Genomic DNA, 19613 nt, shown 5'->3' with positions numbered 1-19613 from the left:
TTCTAACTACTAACACACCTAGCTGCCAATTAAAAAAAATTAGTGTTCGGTTTTGGACATGTTGAGTTTTCCTAGGAGGCATCCAATTGGAAATCACCAGTGGTCTATAAGATTATTATTGGATGTATAGATTAGTATTGTATATATAGATCTGGTAGTCCTTTGCTTAGAAGATAATTAAAATAATAGAAGCTGATTAAGTCACTGACAGAGAGATAATAGAGAACAAAGAAGAGAAGGCCCAGAGTAGGGTCTTAAGGTCACAAAGATGGGTTGTGACATGGATAAAGATCTGCATCTAGTAGTCACTTAGGCATGGTTATGCTTCAAATAATGTATTTTCTGCCTTTGGTTAATTTCCAGGTTCTCATTAGAACTAGTTCTAGATTGTAAAATTGTGAAGTAAACCACTCAAGGTGCCTAGCTTACTCTCAGAGTCACTTGGCCTCTTAAGCATTTTTGCAAGCTTAATAGGGAGTTCTTAAGAGCTAAAAAGCTTCCCGAATTGTAATGATGGCGTAGGATAAGATGTGGGAGAAAGGTTTGAGGCAGAGTGACCTTCCTAGAGCCCCCTTAAATCACTATCCTTCATGCTTAACTAGTAAGGTCAGACGTGGTAATAGTTTCATCATTTGCTATTCAAATAGCATTGGGAAATGAGTCACTACTTTCCCTCCTGGGGTTTTCTTTCTTAAGACCACAGTGCTATTTTTTGCATAGTCAGAGTCTTTTGTCAGCTACCTAACGGACTCAATCTTTTTGTAAGAGAACTTTGCAGAGTACGTCAGACCAATTTTTCTGTATATGCAGATAGGCACTTTAGTTTAGTTGGTTAGGACAGAATACAGATGGGCCCAAAATTATGGGTTTAATCTCTGGGTAAGCCATTTAATCATAGAATCTTTGGACATTAGAGCATTTCATCTCATCCAGTCATTTGATTTTATAATCAGCATAATGAAGATGGGCATGACTAGATAGAAGTGGTTTGTTTAAAAAAAATCTGGGAGTTTTACTTGACTGTAAGTTCAATATAAGTAAATGACATTATGGCATCCAAGAGAAATAATGTCTTCTTAGGCTATATTCAGAGACATAGAGTCCAGGACTAGGGAAGTAGTGGGCTTGCTAAGAGTTCTGTGTAGTCAGACCATACGTGGTGTATTGTTTTCAGTTCAGGATAGCACGTTTAGGAAAAGGCATCTATGGGAAAAATAATGAAAAGCCACAACAATATTTACTGTCAATGGCACTATCTTCATATAATGTGTTTTCGTTGTTCAGTCATTTCAGTCATGTCCAACTCATCATGGCCCCATTTGAGGTTTTCTTGGCAAAGATTTCTTTCTCCAGCTTATTTTACAGATGAGGAAACTGAGACAAACAGGGTTAAGTGACTTGCTCAGGGTCATATAACTAGTAAGTGTCTAAGGCCATATTTGAATTCAGGTTTTCCTGACTCCAGGCCTAGTGCTCTACATGTGTACAACAGTCCATTTAATAGATTTACACATTTAAAATTTGTTTTTATTAGCAGTGATCATTAACTGATTTTTTTGGTGAGTTGTAATTCTTTAATTTTGGACACTGACTTTGTATAATGGCTAATATTAAAATGTATCACAACTTAAAATATCATTTTAAAAATTGGTATCATTTTCTCCATTGGGTTAATCTGTATTTATGATGTACTTGCAAAAAAAATGGTGTGCAAGGTATTATCTGTTTCTATACCGTAAAAAGTTAGAAGGATCTTATGACTATAATGCTTGTCCAAGTTTGAAACAGCAGTTGTATTACTTTGAAATAATTACCCTTCACCTTTAGGTAAACATGGAACTACATAACTAGCTACTCCTCTTTATTAGATATCTGGTCACCGACTTGACTGTACTGAATCTCAGTTCTATTATATAGCTATCTGTCATGACTTTTTTTATTAGCATCCACTTCCTTCTCAAACTACTAATATACTAATGTGATCCACTGATCTAACATACTAATGTGATCATACATACTAATGATCTAACATACTAATGTCATCCACTGCAAACCTACCATGTGGTTTATTGCTTCTATCATATTTTTTCTTTCTGCTGTAGTCATATAGCAATGTACTCCTCTCAGTTCTGACTTCTCAAAATTTAATATTTAGTCATCATGGCTTGGAACCAAAGGCATCTGTAATTATTTCTTAATCAGTTTGCCTGTGGGGTGTTTCTTTCAAGTTTCTGAGGAAGAAAGAAAGGTTCTGGTCACCCGGGGAGATGGAAGAGGTTATAGCTTCTGTGTCTTTGTAAAGATAGCTCTGTTGTTAAGGTAAGTCCCTGTGTTGAATTCTAATCTCTTTGTGAAAGGGCCAGATCACTTCAAAGCAGTCCAGTAGCTGTAGATGTTCAGGATGGTTCATACTGTTACAGCTTAGGGATTGACTAGGTTGGCTTATTTTCTGTCTCTATGCGTAGGATTCCTAAAGTTAATGAAAACTTGAAGTTTGATGCTTGTGGTAAAGTCGGGATTGATACATACACCTGGTGTGTGTCGTCAGATATTCTGTGGCTTGGTGGCTGGTAAGTTTAGGTGTCTTTTCCTCATTTCATTTTTACCGCACAATGAGAATGGATCCTTCTATGTGCACAGTAGCATGCACTTTTTTAGTAATAGATTGTAAAGTTGACATTTTGGTGTCTTGTCAAGCATGCTATAATTTCCATATTTAGAATTAAACCAATTTTTTTAAAAAAAATCTGTGAAACAAGTATGTTTTCTTCAAGAAATAAACTAAAACATCAAAGTGCTCATTCTTTTAAAGATGTATTTATTTCATGTATTTGTGTTTTCAGATTCAAATTAGTTCCAGTTTAGTAGTCAGGACTGCAAAGAAGTTTGTGTACCAAAACTATTAAGTTCTCATTGAAGAACATATTTTTCTTTAAAAGAGATTGAAAATTTACATTTAATTGTTCAGCAAATTGTGCATAATTAAGCAGTCTCACCTCTTGGGGACTAAGAAACTTGTAATAAAAAACTGAAAGCATTAGTTTCTACACAAGACCCAGAGTACTTTTAAAAACACACCTGAATCAAGTGATACTGATTTGTTTTAATTAGAAGGAACATATTTTTCCCCATAATTTAACTTTTGATTCTACAGTGCTAGGACAAATGATAAAATTGCATTATGCTGTTACAGTTTGATGACAAAATTCCTGAATGTTCTTTGAAAATGACAGTAGAAGGTAAATTAGCTCATCGAAAAGTTAAGTTTAAGAAGTCATCAGTTGCTTTTTGATGTTAAATATAGTAATAAAATATTTGTGGTTATAGTTTTGTTCCTTCTGCAGTCTAGAAGAGCAGTCTAAGTCCTCATTTGATTTTTATGAATTTTTTTACAGCATTCATTTGCATTTTCCTACAAGCTATTTATTTTAAGAGTCTTTTTGTTATAATTTTACAGGCCAGCCCTTAAAATCTGAAAATAAGAATTGGAGTTATGTTTTTACTTCTACAGCATCACATAACCACTCAGTTATGATTTGTTTGTCTGACCCCTGATTTTTCCATGTTTAAGAATTTTTCATTTCACGAATCAGCAGAAGATCCCTTAGTATAAGTGTTTTTTGGTTTTGTTTTGTATGTCACAAACTCTTTTGGCAGTCCTATGTTTTTAAATGCATAAAATAAAATCTATAGAATTACAAAGGAAACTAATTATATTAAAATACTACTTACTTAAGATATTTAAAAAACAAGTTCATGAACCTCAAGGTGAAAACTCTTGCCTTAATAAATTTGAAGCATTATTTAATATTTTACAGTATATTCTGTAGTTTTATTGATAACTGCAGGGTGTTTTAAGGTAGTTTTAATGATAACTAAAATAATTTTATACTAATGGTAATTAAGTATATTTTAATATCCTGTATTTAGGAAATTATGCAACTCTTTTAGTAATTGCCAAACCATATCCTGACCCCCCCCCAAAAAAACCCCAACCAAAACCAAAACTCATCTTATTAACATCATTATTTTCCAATGATGTTTTCAAAGATAACTATATTTTTGCCTATCAAATTTCATCTCATTCAGTTCAAACCATTATTCCAGACTGGCAAGATCTTTTTTGTCTTGGCTCTGTTATCTAACATTTTAGTCTCCATTTCATAGGTTTCTTCCATGTATTGCTCTACCTAAGTTACTGATAAAAATATTTTTAGGGCTAAGGACAAATTTATGAGGCCCACTACTTCATTAGAAATCTCTCTTCAAGTAAGCCTTAACCCAATGATGTCTACTCTGTAGGTCCCATCATTCAGCCAGTTATGTAAATCCACCTAACTGTATTCTCTACCCCACTTCTCTCTATCTTGCCCATTATTAACATGTCCTTTGCTGAAACGTTTCCCAGTCCAACCAGTCTTTTAACTTTGTCACGAAAGAAGATAGTTCTTGAAACCAATAATCCCTGCTTTTCTTTTCTAAATGTTCCCAGGTGATCCCTTTCATGATGTATTTTAGAATTTTTCCGGGAACAAAGCCAACTCACCAGCCAATCATTTACACAATCCAGGCTCTTCTCTCTTAATAGCTAGCCTCTGGTTCTGTGTCCTTTTGACTCAATCTGTGAAAGATTATGACAGTGGCTCAGCAATCATTTCTACCAGTCCCTGGTAGTTCTTATGGGGCCCATGACTTGAATTTCTTGAAGTAGTAACATATTCTTTCACCATCTCCTTACTTTTCTTGGGTTTCAACTCTTGTTAACTATTTTTGCTATATCTAATTCAGTCTGAAGATCATTCTTCAAAAACCCAGAAGCAAAATAAATATAGTTCTGCCATTCGTTCAGTAAATATTTATTAAGAGCCTACTTCAGTGGGGTTCTCAGAAACAGCTTGGAGTTTCCCTAAGAATTCTGGAAAATGTATGAAACACACTTGGGATTGCATCACCAATTTCTCTAATTCTGCAGTTATATGCTTAGATTTCCCAGGCCAAAGAATACTGTGTTGTGGAGCAAAAGAAGATCGACAACCATTGGACTGTTTTGTGTCAAGTTTTATGTTGCATCATCAAAAAATAGTTACAAACTGGAAGGAGAGGAGAATAAGCATTTACTAAGCACCTACTGTGTGCTGTGCACTGTGTTAAGCACTTTACAAATATTATTTCATTTGATATTTGCAATATCACAGTATTACAAATGTTGTTTTCATTTGGAAAACAAGATTGTTGTTTTCCTGATTCCTGTCCTGGGCATGCTTTACAAAAATATAGCGGTCTTTGAAACTCAGGTGCAAACCCCTGACATTTGACGGACAGTCCAAGACCCATAACAGAAAAATCTATCCTAGAATATGTGTGAGAATCCAAACAGGGTAATTTTACTCCAGTATTACAAATTTGTAATTCCTTTGGAAGAGGATTAGGGAGGTTTGGGTTAAGTTGATAAATAGCGATTTCTGTTAATGCATTAGGAGACTCAACTCTTTCTTGACCTTGTCTTCAGAACGTCTAATTTGGCATTTAATTAGTGTAATTTTAGTGAACCTTTGTTGGGAAATATGCAGCAAACTAGGGGAAAATTTGAATATTTCTTTGTTCCACTAAAGAAATATTAGATTAGTTTTTATGTGTTTTTAAAAAGTATGTAAAACTCTAACAGTAGTTCTTTATACTACTGATGTGTTGATATATTTCATGTAGATATTTAAATTTTATACCTCTGACATAGTTGCTTGAATTTCTCTGTTAGATGATTGTGAAGCAGTTCCTTTAGGAAGAATCTCACACCAACTCCTAACATCATTCCTTTTGTGTACTATAAGTGAAAATAAGTTAGCTTAGAAAGGACATTACTGATAGTGACTAGAATGAAAAGATTATGAATTGCTATGCACTCTTAAAGTCTTATGACTTTGTAGCAGGAAGGGATTTTAGCAGTCACTTCATTTAGCCTCCTCCCATTTTATATTCAGGAAACCAGGATGAGAGGAGATGAAAAAATGGCTAAGTGACTTGCTCGGGGTCACAGAGTTAATTAACAATAGTAATTCATAGAATATTGAAAATAACAAGAGGTTTTGTGTTTCTACAGTAATGTTAAACTTTTTAGTAATTATTGAGAATTATCCTGGTTCATTCTCTCTCTTCTGTAATCAGTTCTCTAAACAGCTGCCAAAATAATATTCTTTTAAAAATTTCTTTCCACTAAAAAAAACCTATTTCCTCTCCTTCCCACTCTTACCCTATTGAGGAAAAAAAAGAAAACAAAATTCCTTGTAACACATGTGCATAGTCAAGCAAAACAAATTGGCCATGTGCAAAAAAATAAATGTCTCTCTGCACCTTGACGCCATCACTTCTCTGTCAGGAAGTGAATAACACACTTCATCATGAGTCACTGTTAATCCAATACACCAAAGAAAGAAGAAAAGGTGCTGTTTGTGGTAGTAAAAAAACAAAAAACCAAACAACTAGAAAATAAGGAGATGCCCATCAGTGGGGGAATGGCTGAACTAATTGTGATCTATAAATATAATGAAATACTAATATTCCATAAGAAAAGAGGAAATAGATTATTTCAATGACACATGGAAAGACATATGTGAACTGATGTAAAATAATCTTCCTAAATAAGGCACAGGTCTGACTGTGTGTCTACCTTGCTTAAAAAATCTTTGAGGGGCTTCCTGTTGCCTCTAGAATAAAATACAGATTCATTAGCTTTGCATTTAAAGTCTTCCACAATGTGGTTCCAGCCTACCCTTCCAGATTTATTGCATATTAGTTCCTTTTACACATTCTGTATTCTAGTCAAGGTGGTCCACCAGTTCATCCTTAATCCAGAATTCCATCTCCATCTCTTCGCCTTCACACAAGATGTCCTCATTCCTGGAATACAGTCTCTCTTTACTTTTGCCACTTAGAATCCTTAATCTTCCCAGACTTTCTCAGATTTCGATCCTCTCTCCCTCCTCAAATTTCTGTGTATTTATTTGTATATGTACAGGTGGATGCTCCTTAAAGGAAGAGACTTTCATTTTTACTTTTGTATCCGCAATGCCTAGCGCAATATCTTGTTTAATAAAAGTTGAATTCAATTTAAATGTCTTGAAGATCTCATCTGTTTTTTTGGTTGGATGAACATCCAAATTCATGCATTTCTTCCAAGCAAAGATTATTATTGTTCATTTGCATATGAAAGACAGCATTACTCAGAAGTGATTGAAAATTTGAGTTTTGATATGTGAATCATCTTCTTTAACTGTATTTCATTCCTCCCAGGTGAGTTGGCACATAGATTCATCTCGGAATGCCATTAGTGAAGAGAAATATTGACCCCAGGCACCTGTGCCATACAGCACTGCCCAGAGGCATTAAGAATGAGCTGGAATGTGTAACCAATATCTCCTTGGCAAATATAATTAGACAACTAAGTAGTCTGAGTAAGTATCTTTGATTGTCAGTGCACTTAATTTCAAGATAAAACATTATGGTTTAGCATTTTTTGGAAGACAATTCTTTGAAATTTTTTTTTTTTTAGGAGGGGAGAAGAGGAACAAAACAGACATTGAAAATAGTTTGGCATAGTTAAATAAAATTAAATAAAATTAACAAGTTCTTTTGAGATTCTCCCAAACTATTACATATTCTAAACCAGAAGAACTTCAGTGGGCTGTCAAATGAGTCAGAAAAACTGCTATTTAGCCTCCCACTCTTCAAATTTTTCTTTTAACCCTTTTGAGTCCTAAAGAGTTCTCATATAGAACAATTCTAAGATCAAATAAATATGTATAGGCACAATATATTGTTTCTTTTGTATATTATGTAATTATCTAGGCACTTTAGAGCAAAACATAACAGACATGGATGAGAAATCAATTTAATTACTCTCATATGTGTCTATGAATGAGGGATGGTTATCTCTCCAGTATCCCCAGAACTCCTGTATGAACTACTGCAGTATGAGAAACACTGGCTTATATTGATTAAGTAACCAATACCCAAATATATTTAAGACTTGCTATTTTAAAAGATACATTATGGGGGTAGCTAGGTGGCGCGGTGAATAGAGCACTGGCCCTGGAGTCAGGAGGACCTGAGTTCAAATCAGACCTTAGACACATAACACTGATTAGCTGTGTGACCCCTGGGCAAGTCACTTATCCCCATTGCATAGCCAAAAGAAAAAAGCTTTAAAAAGATACATAATGATTACACCTCATAAAATGTTCCTGGGGCATCTCAAACTCAGTATGTCCAAAACAGAACTCATTGTCTTTCTCCCTAACCTTACTACGCAGCCTGACGAGCCAATTTGAATTTCCCTATTTCTGTCACGTCATCCGGGTTCACAGCTTTGTTGATATCCTCCGCTTCTCAATCTCCTTCACCTCATATATCCAGTCGGTTGCCAGGGCTGGTTGTTTCTGTCTCCATGACATCACCCCTATACATCTTCTCTTCACTTATATAGTTGCCAAACTTAGTTCAGGGTCCATCACCTCTCACTTAGAGCCCTCCACTATTGCAATAACTTCCTAATTGTCTCCATTTTAGGTCCCTTTCCACTCCAATCTTTTCTCCACTTCGGTGGTGTCAAGCTCAAATAGAAATGCTTAGAAAACCACAAAATAACATCTGTGATGCATTGCATTTTTTATTTTGTTAACCGTTTCCCAATGAAACCGCTGCAGTCTGCTCCACCATGACAGTGATTTTCCTGAAGTATAGGTTGGGCCATATATCTCCCACCCCCTCCGCAGTAAAATAAACTCCAGTGGCTCTCTTTCCCTTCTTGGATCAAATGTGAACTGTTTGACTTTGAAAATGACTTCATACCCTAGCTCCATTTTACCTTTCTAGCTTTATTATATATTATTTCCCTTTCATGTTCTCTATGGTCCAGCCATACTGGTCTTTGTGTGGCCCCTCACATATGACATTCATCTCCTGTCTTCATGTCTTTATATTGGTTGTTCTTCATACTTTGAATGTTCTTCCTCCTCACCTCTGACTCCTGGAATCTGAAGATTCCTTCAAGACCTAGTTGAGTATCTCTTTCTTCTTGAGGCCTTTCCTGGTCATCCTAAATGATAGTGCATTCTCTCCCCTGCCCCCAAGGCTACTTTGTACCAAGTATTAACATTGTGCCTGGCTCATAGTAAGTGCCTACTAAGTGCTTGTTGATGACTGACTTGTATTTGCTTTGCATATGCCTTTATCGGTTCATTTTTGTCTCCATGCACCTTTTCCCCTTTCCCCATGTAAGTTCCTTGAGGGCAGGGAATGTTTTACTTTTGTCTTTGTACTCTTAGTGTAGCCCAATGCTTAGTAAGTAACAAGTATTTGATAAATACTTGTTGATTGAGTGATTGAAAAAATATTAAAACCAACTGAAAGGATAGTGTTGTTTTTTTAATCATAAGGTTTATTTCTCAACAGTTGTCTATTTAAAGTCTTTTCTTGAAAAAACAAAAAGCTTTTTTAAAAATTTAGTATGTCTTTAGAGAACTTCCATTGTTGTTGGAGAACTAAAAGGCCATAATTGAGTCAAAAAATTTATTTTCTGTTAAATGAAAGAAGCAGGCATCTTAAAACATAAATGGGGGACTAATTTTGTAAAGTTTTGTATTAACTGAAGAAACAGTATAACACAGAATACTTGGAATTAGCGATTGCTTCCTATTAATAACATTTTTCCTTAATAAAGTATTAACTTAATATTGAAGCAACTGAACACAATTAGAAATATGAGTAGAATAAATGCTTTTCCTTCAGCACAAATAGAATGTGATCATATTGACATTAAGATTTTGGGGGAGCTAATTATCTGAAAACCATATTTCTGTCATTTTGTTGGGATTTTTAAGCACTTAATGTAAACAGATAAATAATTGATAGGCTTTCCTATTTAAACCCCTTGTTAATGAGTAAAGTTCAAATTAGAAATGAAGAGTTTCCTGACCTACTTTTCCCCTGGAGAAGCTCAGAATCAAAATCCTTTCATACCTGTTTCTTTTTTGGAAATGCTTGGCAGCTTACAGCCCCATCTGGTGACTTTATGATGAAAGTGGAATTTATTAATTTTTATTTCTGTAATGTTCTTGCATTTTAATTTTTTGCCTATATCATACTACATTTTTAATTGTATAATTTCAAAACTCCTTGCTATGGGATACTGATAGAAATAAAATAAAACATTAGAAAAACGGAATTCTTGGGAGTCCAATAAAATGCTTGATATAGTGAGTCCCTTATCTTAGATATAATAAACGTTTTTGGTAAAAGTTATAAATAAAAAAGTTTGGTAAAAGGGTACTTTGAAGCTCATGTTCTGCCTCCCCTTTCCCTCCATTTTATATGGATATTAAAGATTAATTTTTTTTTTGGCTAGAGTTGGCACTTACTTTGGTGTCATCTCAATTAGTTTTCCTTTCTTTTATTGTGTACCATCATCTAAAATAATAATTCTACTATGTAGGAGGCTACAGTTTAATCGAGCTGAAGACATCCAGACTTGTAATAAAATAACGAAGTGGACGTGAATAAACCTTTCACATTACCATATGTGTTCTAACATAATTTATTGTCTCTTCTCCATTGATCCCATGTCCCCATCTAGCTCTGCCTGTCCTCTAGATGCTACCATTTTGTGGTTAGCAAACTCTGCTTTGTATTAGACATCTTCTTTTCACGTTCTCTGCCTTACAATCACAGAAATCTGGTTTCACCTAAAAGACATTTAGTTTGTAGCCACCCTCTCTTTTATGCCTACTGACAAAATGAGGCAGAAGTAGGACATACTCCTTGTTGCTCAGACACCCTCTCTGCCGCCATCACCCATCAAACTCTCTTCCTTTGAGATTCATTCAATCCATTATATATGACCCTATATAGTCCCTGCTGAAATTTATCTACCAGTCCCCAGTTCATTATTTCTCCTTTTTCAAGGAATTCAACATTTGGTTCATATTCTTCTGCCATCTATCACTTGCCCTTTTAGGACTTCAGTATGATGTCACCTCAAATACCTGATCTCCTGAACTCCCAAGACCACCATCACCTTCATTCTACCTCTGATTCCTACATGTAGAAATTTTCATACCTTCAACCTCATCATCACCTACAAATGTTCTGCCATCACAATCTAGAGCTCTGTAATTCTTCTGGTTTTGTAATTCCATCCTAGTCTTCTTTTTCTTCTTGTGCCTCGAATCTTCCAACTAATCTTTATCCTCACTCTGAACTCTGGCCTCACTTTACTCTTTCTGAAATTTTGATCCTATATTTATAGTTTATGACTAGTCCAACTTTATATTTTTTCCTATCCTATAATCCTCTTTTCCTTTGCTTTTATCACATCTCAGTAGCACATCTGTGCACATCTCACTCCAGGTACCTACTAGCAAGTCAATTAACCTCTTTTGACCTCAGTTTCCTCATCTATAAGAAGGGAGTAATAATACTACCTACCTCACAGAGCTGTAGTAGGGCCCAATGAGATAATGTTTTTAGAGCAAACTAGGTGTAATCCTTGACTCCTCACTCCCTCTTACCCACTGTATCCAATCAGTTGCCAAGTTCTGTCAATTCTCTCTTCATAATATCTCTTGTATATTCCCCCTTCTCTCTTCTGATGCTGCCATCACCCTGGTTCAGGCCCTCATTGTCTCATGCCTGGACTATTGCAATAGCCCAGTAGTTGGTGTCCCTGCCTCAAGTCTTTCCCCTGTCCAGTCCATACTTTACTCATCCATCACATTCATCTTAAAGTGTAAGACTGACCAAGTCCTCTTCTCCCCCCAACCCCATTCTGTAACCTCTAGTGGTTTCTTATTAAATACAAGATCAAATATAAAGTCTTCTGATCTTTATGCCCTTCATAAAATGACCCCTTCATACTTCTCCAGTCTCCTTATATTTCATTCTCCATGAGCTCAGCAATACAATGACACTGGCCTCTTTGGTAATACTTGCTGACTCCAGGACATTATCCTATCTCTTCCCCTAAGCCTGGAATTCTCTCCTTCCTCGTCTCATCTCCTTGCCTCCCCAACTTCCCTCAAGCCAAAGCTTGGTTCCCACCTTCTACAAGAAGCCTTTCCCAGTCCTCCTTAATTTTAGTGCCTTCCCTCTGAGAGTGTCTCCAGTTTATTTTGTACACACAGCTTATTTGTACACAGTTGTGTGCCTGTTGTCTCCTATTGTCCTGCCCAGATCCACCCAGCTAAGTGTCTGAGCCCAAGTTTGAACTCAGGTCTTCCTGAATCCAGGCCCTGCACTCTACCCACTGAGACAGCTATCTGCCTAGGTTTGTTTTAGCTCAGGGATGGGGAACCTGCAGCCTCAAGGCCACGTATGGCCTTCTAGGTCCTTGGATGCTGCCTTTTGACTGAGTCCAAGCTTTACAGAACAAATCCTTTTATTAAGGGAATTTGTTCTGTGAAGTTTGGATTCAGTCAAAGGGCTGCACTTGAGGACCTAAAGGGCCACATGTGGCCTCCAGGCCTCAGGTTCCCCACCCAATTTAGCTCTTTATATGTGTGAGCTCTTATTATGACTCAATATTCAAACAATAATTGCAAAAATTATTGATATGGGTTCAAATTTCAGCTCTTCCACTTCCTAGCTATGTATAACTTTGAGCAAATAACTGAACCCTGCTTAATCTTAGTGTGTAAGTCTGTAAATTAGAAATAATGCTTGTACTACCTACCTCACAGAGTTATTGTGAGTTAAGTGCTTTGTAAACCTTAACGTATGATGATTGAAAAGTGAGCTAGAAAAAAAAAAGATAAAAATTTTACCTTTATTATTGTCTCTCATTTGTTCAGCAAGTATTTATATAATGCTGGTGGTTGTTATAGGTATAGAGACCATGACATTTTTCAGTTTTGAAAAATATTCTTAGAGTTCTCTTAGGAGGGATCAATTAGTAGAGGATTAAGGGATGTTTAAAAATGAGCTTTGCAAACCTTAAAATGCTCTGTTATCAGAAGTTATTATAACATGTATATATTTGTATTTTTTTTAAAAAAACTGTCCTACCACAGCAGTTAGGTGAATGAGCTGATTTCATAGTTTTTGCGTTTCTTCCTTTGCCATATGGATAATGGCAGTAGCTGACGTTTATATGGGGCTTTAAGGTTTGCAACCTGTTTACATGAATTATCTCATTTGAGCCTCCTAACAACCCAGGGAAGTAGAGACAAGTGTTTTTATTTGCATTTTACAGATGAGGAAGCCCAAGATTTCCCAGAGATAAATTGCTTAGGTTCAATACAGCCAGTGTCAGAAACAGAATATGAACCTGGGTCTTGCCTGGCATTATCTAGCTTCTCTGAAGCTATATAAATTTAAAGGATAAGGGTTTTCTGGAGAACAGAGGAAGGAAAGGACTCCAGACCTGTTAATTTCATTGACATAAGAAACAATGATGAAAAAACTCCCAGTAAGGTGGATCAACAACTGTTTTGTAATTTATTCTCAGAAAATTACTGGGGGCCATTGAGAGATTAAGTGCCTTGCCCAGGGTCACACGAACTAGGTGTCAGGGGCTAGTCTTAAATCTAAGTCTTTTGTTTTTTACCTCTAATTACATATTTTATAGTTAATTACTTGGGTGACCAGGAAACAAGATTACTCCAGTAGCCCCCATCCTCCCAAATTTTGCCTCAGGGTTTCAGGTATAACTAGCAATAAGATAACTAAGTAGTACAGCAAATACAACTCTGAACCTGGAATCAAGAAGACCCGAGTTCAAATTATGCCTCAGATGCTTAATTGTGTGACCCTGGCAACTCGCTTAACCTCTGTCTGTCTCAGTTCTCTTTACTTTCAAGATAGGAATAATGATGACATGTACCTACCTCCCAGGATGGTTGTGAGGATAAAATGAGATAATTTGTAAAGTGCTGTGCAAACCTTATGATACTTGTATAAATGCTATTGTTTTTTCATCATTTTTCAGTCGTGTCTGACTCTGTCACCCCATTTGGGGTTTTCTTGGCAAAGATACATGGAGTGGTTTGCCATTTCCTTCTCCAGCTCAGTTGACAGATGAGAAAACTGAGGCAAACGGGGTTAAGTGACTTGCTCAGGGTCACACACTATTAAGTGTCTGAGGCCAGATTTGAACTCATGAAAATGAGTCTTTCTGACTCAACACCCGGCACTCAATCCACTGTGCCACCTAGCTGCCCATATATAAACGTTAGGAATTATGATTATGATTAACCAGGGCTAGCAGTGGTGACCATGGTTCCTCCAATGGTCGTGATGTGCTCCCCAAAGCTAGTTTAATTGGGAGGCTGCAGAGTAAGAACTATCCAAATTGTAAGCAACCTAAGAGTGAGTGGAATGAGAGTGGGTGGAGAGATAGCTGCAGCAGCAGAACCACAAGTAAAATCTAGCATAGTGTGAGTGGGTGAACAGTGTGGAAAGCCTGGGCCTGGCAACTAGGTAAGTTTAGGGTTAAAAAGAAAGGGGAGTTGGCAATTGCTGTAGCAATAAACAATAAGTTAGCACACTTTCTTAGTAGTCTGGGCCTGAAAGGAAGCTTTAAAATATCATAGTGATGATACTCAGCACACAAAAAAAGGCAATAAACCATCTTTAACAGGAAAAAAATGCAGTAGGAACAGATTAGGTAAGGAGAAATATCGAGTCCAAAATGTCTGTTGACTTTTATTTGTCAGAACAAAATACTGAAAGGAAATGCAAATGTATCTAATTCCCCATCAAATGAAAATGTTATAAGACCCAGATAATGTTCTTTTATGGGACAACTTTCAGCACACAAATTTAACCAACTGGAATTATTTTTTAAAGTAATATTCAATGCAACCTTTTGAAAAGAAGGATTTGCCTTTGAATGAGAAATCTTCCTTTTATTGTAAAGATAAAACACAATGCTCTTGGCTTAGTTATTCTCCAGATGGTCAGAGATCAGTCCTCACAGCTCTGTGAACACATAGTTACATCCTCCAAAAGACTGATTTAAAAAAAAAACAGTGTATACTTAATATGTAAATGATTATTGATTGATTAATTTCTATTTCTGTTGATAGGAGAGTGGAAGGAAAGGAAATAAGCATTTATATAGAATTTACTATGACCATCATCCTGCCAATAAACAGGGATTCCTACCTGAGAGTGACTTTTGACTTTCTTCCTCAGTATCCACATCCAATCAATTACTAAAATCCTATTGTTTGGGACTGTGAATATCTCTTGCATCTGGCCCTACCCAAATTCCATTGCAACCAACCTTGTCTGAACACTCATCTTTTCTCATTTGGATTATTGTAAGAACATCTTCCTAGTCTTATCTTACTCTTTTCTCTTGTACATACTCTCTAGTCCAACCAGCCTGGACTACTTTGTTCTAATCTCTCCACCAGTCCCATCTCTTTACTCAAGCTGATCCTCATGCCTACAATGGACCACCACCACCATCTCCATCCATTTATGTCTTCTCCTTCCTTCAAGATCCAACTCTGATTCTACTTCTCTGACATCTTCCCTGAATATTCACCAATTGAAAATGATCTCCACCTTCCCCATCTTTTTGGTAGCACATCACCTGGCCTATTATTTTCTACTTGTCCTTATGTCATAAGTGGCTCCTTAAGAAAAGGGTTTTTTTCATCATGTCTCTCTATCTTTGTTTCAAGTCCAGGCCTTATGCCTTGAACTTGATCAGTGTGGATTGAATTGGATGTTATATAATGAAAACTGTGGTATCAACAAACTTATACATAGTAATGGAAATATATTTAAATATGAAGTAAGAACTTAACTATTTAAATCTCCTTCAAGTTGTTTGTGCCTAAAGAGACAATATTTTTTCATATCTAGATAGTAATATCACAGCTACTATCACCTTAAAAAATGCATAGTTATGAACCCAGATGCTTATTTCTCTCTTGATTAAAAAAATATACATGTATTTATAAGAAGAATTGTTGACCAGCCTATAAGACAAAAATAAAATACCTGGACAATCAATAGAACGAATTAAAAAATGCCTATTGTCCAGACTACAATATGGATCGTCTTTATTAAAAGACGATCCATATCCTCAGTCATTTTAACACTAATGTTCTTCCTGCAAAGATGGTAATTCATGGAATACAGCAGTCTCCAGTGAATCCAAAAGGAGGACAGAGACATGTGATAGGAGGAAAGACATATATGATAGGTGTAAATATGCTGTAGCATATTAGCAATGGCAAATTATTTGCAAGGAGTGACATGATGACTGGTAAAGGGGGTGAACTAGTCATGTAGCTATAGTGAGGGGGGGGAGGAGCAAGGGAACAAACATTTATTAAACACCTACTATATGCCAGGTACTATGCTAAGCACTTTACAATCTTTATCATATTTGACCTAACAAAAGGTTAGTCTATATGTTGCCCTAGTATACCTATGTTTTAGGAGACATATAGAAAGGCCTCAAGCAGGAAGCATGTGCTCCCCATGATAGATTTATACAAGAATATGAACGAGAATTGCATAGGATGACAATGCATAGATAAGTTGCAGACTATCCTACTAGAGGGTGTACCCACATTGCTGAGATCCCAGATCTATTCACTGAAGAGTAATGATTATCATGATTATCATTATGGTGAGTTTGTAGTTTAAGGGTATTTGGCAAGTTTGAATATCTGTTTTGACTAACATAACACTATATATAATTTTAATCCATGAAAAAATACATGACTAGCTCAGGAATTATGTGATGATCAAATAAGATGCTGTGTGCCAAAATTGAATTGAAAATTAGAAAATAGGGGCAGGTAGGTGGCGCAGTGGAAAGAGCACGGGTCCTGGAGTCAGGAGGACCTGAGTTCAAATTTGGCCTCAGACACTTGATACTTACTAGCTGTGTGACCTTGGGCAAGTTACTTAACCCCATTGCCTAGCAAAGCAAACAAACAACCAAAAACAGAACAAAACAAAAAAGAAAATTAGAAAATACTATCTGGATGTAAGCTAGTAAATGATAACATTTTCTTTGAACAGTAGCAAAATATTTCAGATAGAATACAAGTATCCTTCATCTAAAATTCACTCTATATAAGGTAAAAGGCATTTAAATAGTGCCTACTATGTGCCAGGTACTGTGCTAAGCACTTTACAAATATGATTTCATTTGGTCCTCACAACAACCCTGTCAGGTAGGTGCTGTTATTATCCCTATTTTATAGTTGAGGAAACTGAGGCAAATAGAAGTTAAGTGACTTGCCCAGGGTCACACAACTAGTGTCTGAGGCCATATTTGAACTTGGGTCTTCCTGACTCCAAGCCCAGCACATTCTCTACTGCCCCAGTGAATAGAGCTGCCTCAGTTTAGTACAGTTTATACTGTACTAAATGTTTAGCATTTATAATCTATAGAGTGAAGTGCTGATTCATTTTACATAATTTGTCATTTTAAACTTAAGAAATTTTAATTCTAAAGCATATAGTGTCATAGCACCTTTTGGCAAGCATAATATTGGAGCCAATCTCTATAAATACAATTAAATTCTTAGGCGAAAAGAGAGAGTTGAGTCAGGTTCTTAGAAGTTAGTTTATGAAATTAGAGAATCCCACCTACAGGAATAGCCCAAGACACCTGGGAGATGTGTTATAGCAAAGTATCTCACTTCCTAATTCTCAGATAAATTCTGGGTAAGTCGAAATAGAAATCACAAAGTCCATTCATTAAGTAAAGCTAATACATTCTATTCATAGGATAGGGCTTCACTACCTCTTTATTTTTATTGGACACCCACAGTTTTAAAAATCATTCTTTTCTGGTACTAAAGGCCTCATATAATTAAAAACAACAAATTAGAAAGGGGCAAGGGATACATGGTAAGGAAGGTGTCACAATCAGATACAATTAGTTATAGTAATAAGAAAGGACAGCCAACAGGAAAGAGAGAAGACCAAGAGATATAAAAATCAAACACAAGAACTCAAAAGTTCTGGCAGTTTAGGTCCATACGTGTAGGGCAAGCAACCCTATGTAACTCAGGAGCCCTTCATTGTGATGATCCTGACTTCTTGGAGAAAAGGTAATGTAATATATTATTATAGAGCCAAGTATGCAATTAATATCATGGAATTTAATCTATAGAACACTTTTGGGCCTAAAATGTCTCTTTAAAAATATAATTTTATATAATCTGGCAATTATTTGGTATTTTGATTCAACTCATGTTACATGAAAGCGTTTTAATTCTTGATATTACAAATGTAATGATTAGTTTCCATGATAAATCCTCAGGCTAATTGACTAATTAGATTTTTAGAATTAGATTTGATTTCTCTTTTCAACTAGAATATTTGGGGTTTTGTAAGAAAAGCAAACTTTAACCTAAATTGGCTAGACAAGTGAATTTCAATTTCAGACTTAAACTGGCTCATTGAAAGTAGAACATAAAAGCCTAAGCATATTTCATAGGGAGATCTCTGAGGGTGACTGTACTGGTATAGATGTATTGTCTTGTATTACAGCTTATTTAGGACATTCAGTTTGGTCCTATATTAGTAATGTGTTGTCAGTTAATAAACATTCATTAAGGACCTACTATGTGCCAGGCACTGGGCTAAGTAGGGTACAAAAAAAAAAGGGCAAATGACAGTCCTAGTTCTTAAGGAGTTCAGAAACTAATGTTGGATAGGGCATTCATTAAGTGCCTACTTTATGCCAGGTATAATAATACAAATACAAGCAAGTAAAATATCTCCTGCCCATGAAGAGTTTACATTCTACTGAGGAGCGAAGGGGAATTGGAAAGCAAGAGGGGTATTCATAGGGAGGCATGGCACAGGGACAGTCAAGAAGTGCTTTGGAGGCCTAGATCAGGTATAAGTCTGGAATAAGGCTGAATGAAGCCGACCTATCAAAGCCCAAGGTGGTTCCAGTCCAATTTTCTGGTGGGGAGGGGGCAGAGAGAGTTGCATGAGTGGGGACAGCATGATGTAGAGATGGTCAGGAAGTGATATTTGAAAGCAGGAAAATGTTTGGAATTTGTAGCTTATGATACTTCAAATATATGTCAAATTTAGTATTCTTTTTAGTGGTCAATTATTATCAATACTTGTGTCCATACTCATGCCAAAATCTCTGGCTCATTTTTGCCTTATTTCTATTTTTTGTTTTGTAGGTAAGTATGCTGAAGATATATTTGGAGAACTATTTAATGAAGCACACAGTTTTTCCTTCAGAGTCAACTCTTTACAAGAGCGGGTAGACCGTTTGTCTGTCAGTGTTACACAACTTGATCCCAAGGAAGAAGAATGTAAGTTCATTCCTGGTATTTTATGTTGATTAAGTATTTTTTTATGTCCAATAAAAAGCGTATTTGGGAACAGAACCAAATAAATATACAATTTGCTATGAAGGTTTTTCTTCCAAAGATTCTTGATATATATTGTTTAGTCATCAATAAATCCATGATAGTTAATCCACAAGCATTTTTTAAGCATCTGCCATACTCTAGACACTGTGTTAGCGACTGGAGATACAAGAATGTTGGCCAAGGAAGGGAGCTTTGGTTTGAGTAGTCATAAAGATTGTGAGTAGAGTTATAAGGGAATAGATTGTC

At 36.0% G+C, this 19613-nt stretch overlaps 1 protein-coding gene across 1 annotated transcript in view; it reads left to right on the top strand.

Moving 5' to 3' along the window:
* Window positions 1-19613, top strand: part of WASF1 (WAS protein family member 1) — a 131261-nt gene that overhangs the window by 86497 nt on the left and 25151 nt on the right. The window contains exons 3-5 of the mRNA XM_027855872.1: window positions 2466-2570; window positions 7288-7448; window positions 19173-19307. Of these exons, the coding sequence (XP_027711673.1) occupies window positions 7316-7448; window positions 19173-19307 (268 nt within the window). The 5' untranslated portion in view covers window positions 2466-2570; window positions 7288-7315. The remainder of the gene's footprint in view (window positions 1-2465; window positions 2571-7287; window positions 7449-19172; window positions 19308-19613) is intronic.

This window comes from Vombatus ursinus, unplaced genomic scaffold (assembly GCF_900497805.2).
Source record: "Vombatus ursinus unplaced genomic scaffold, bare-nosed wombat genome assembly UNPS02000582.1, whole genome shotgun sequence".
Classification (NCBI taxonomy): Eukaryota; Metazoa; Chordata; class Mammalia; order Diprotodontia; family Vombatidae; genus Vombatus; species Vombatus ursinus.
This window is presented reverse-complemented; position numbering and strand designations above follow the sequence as displayed.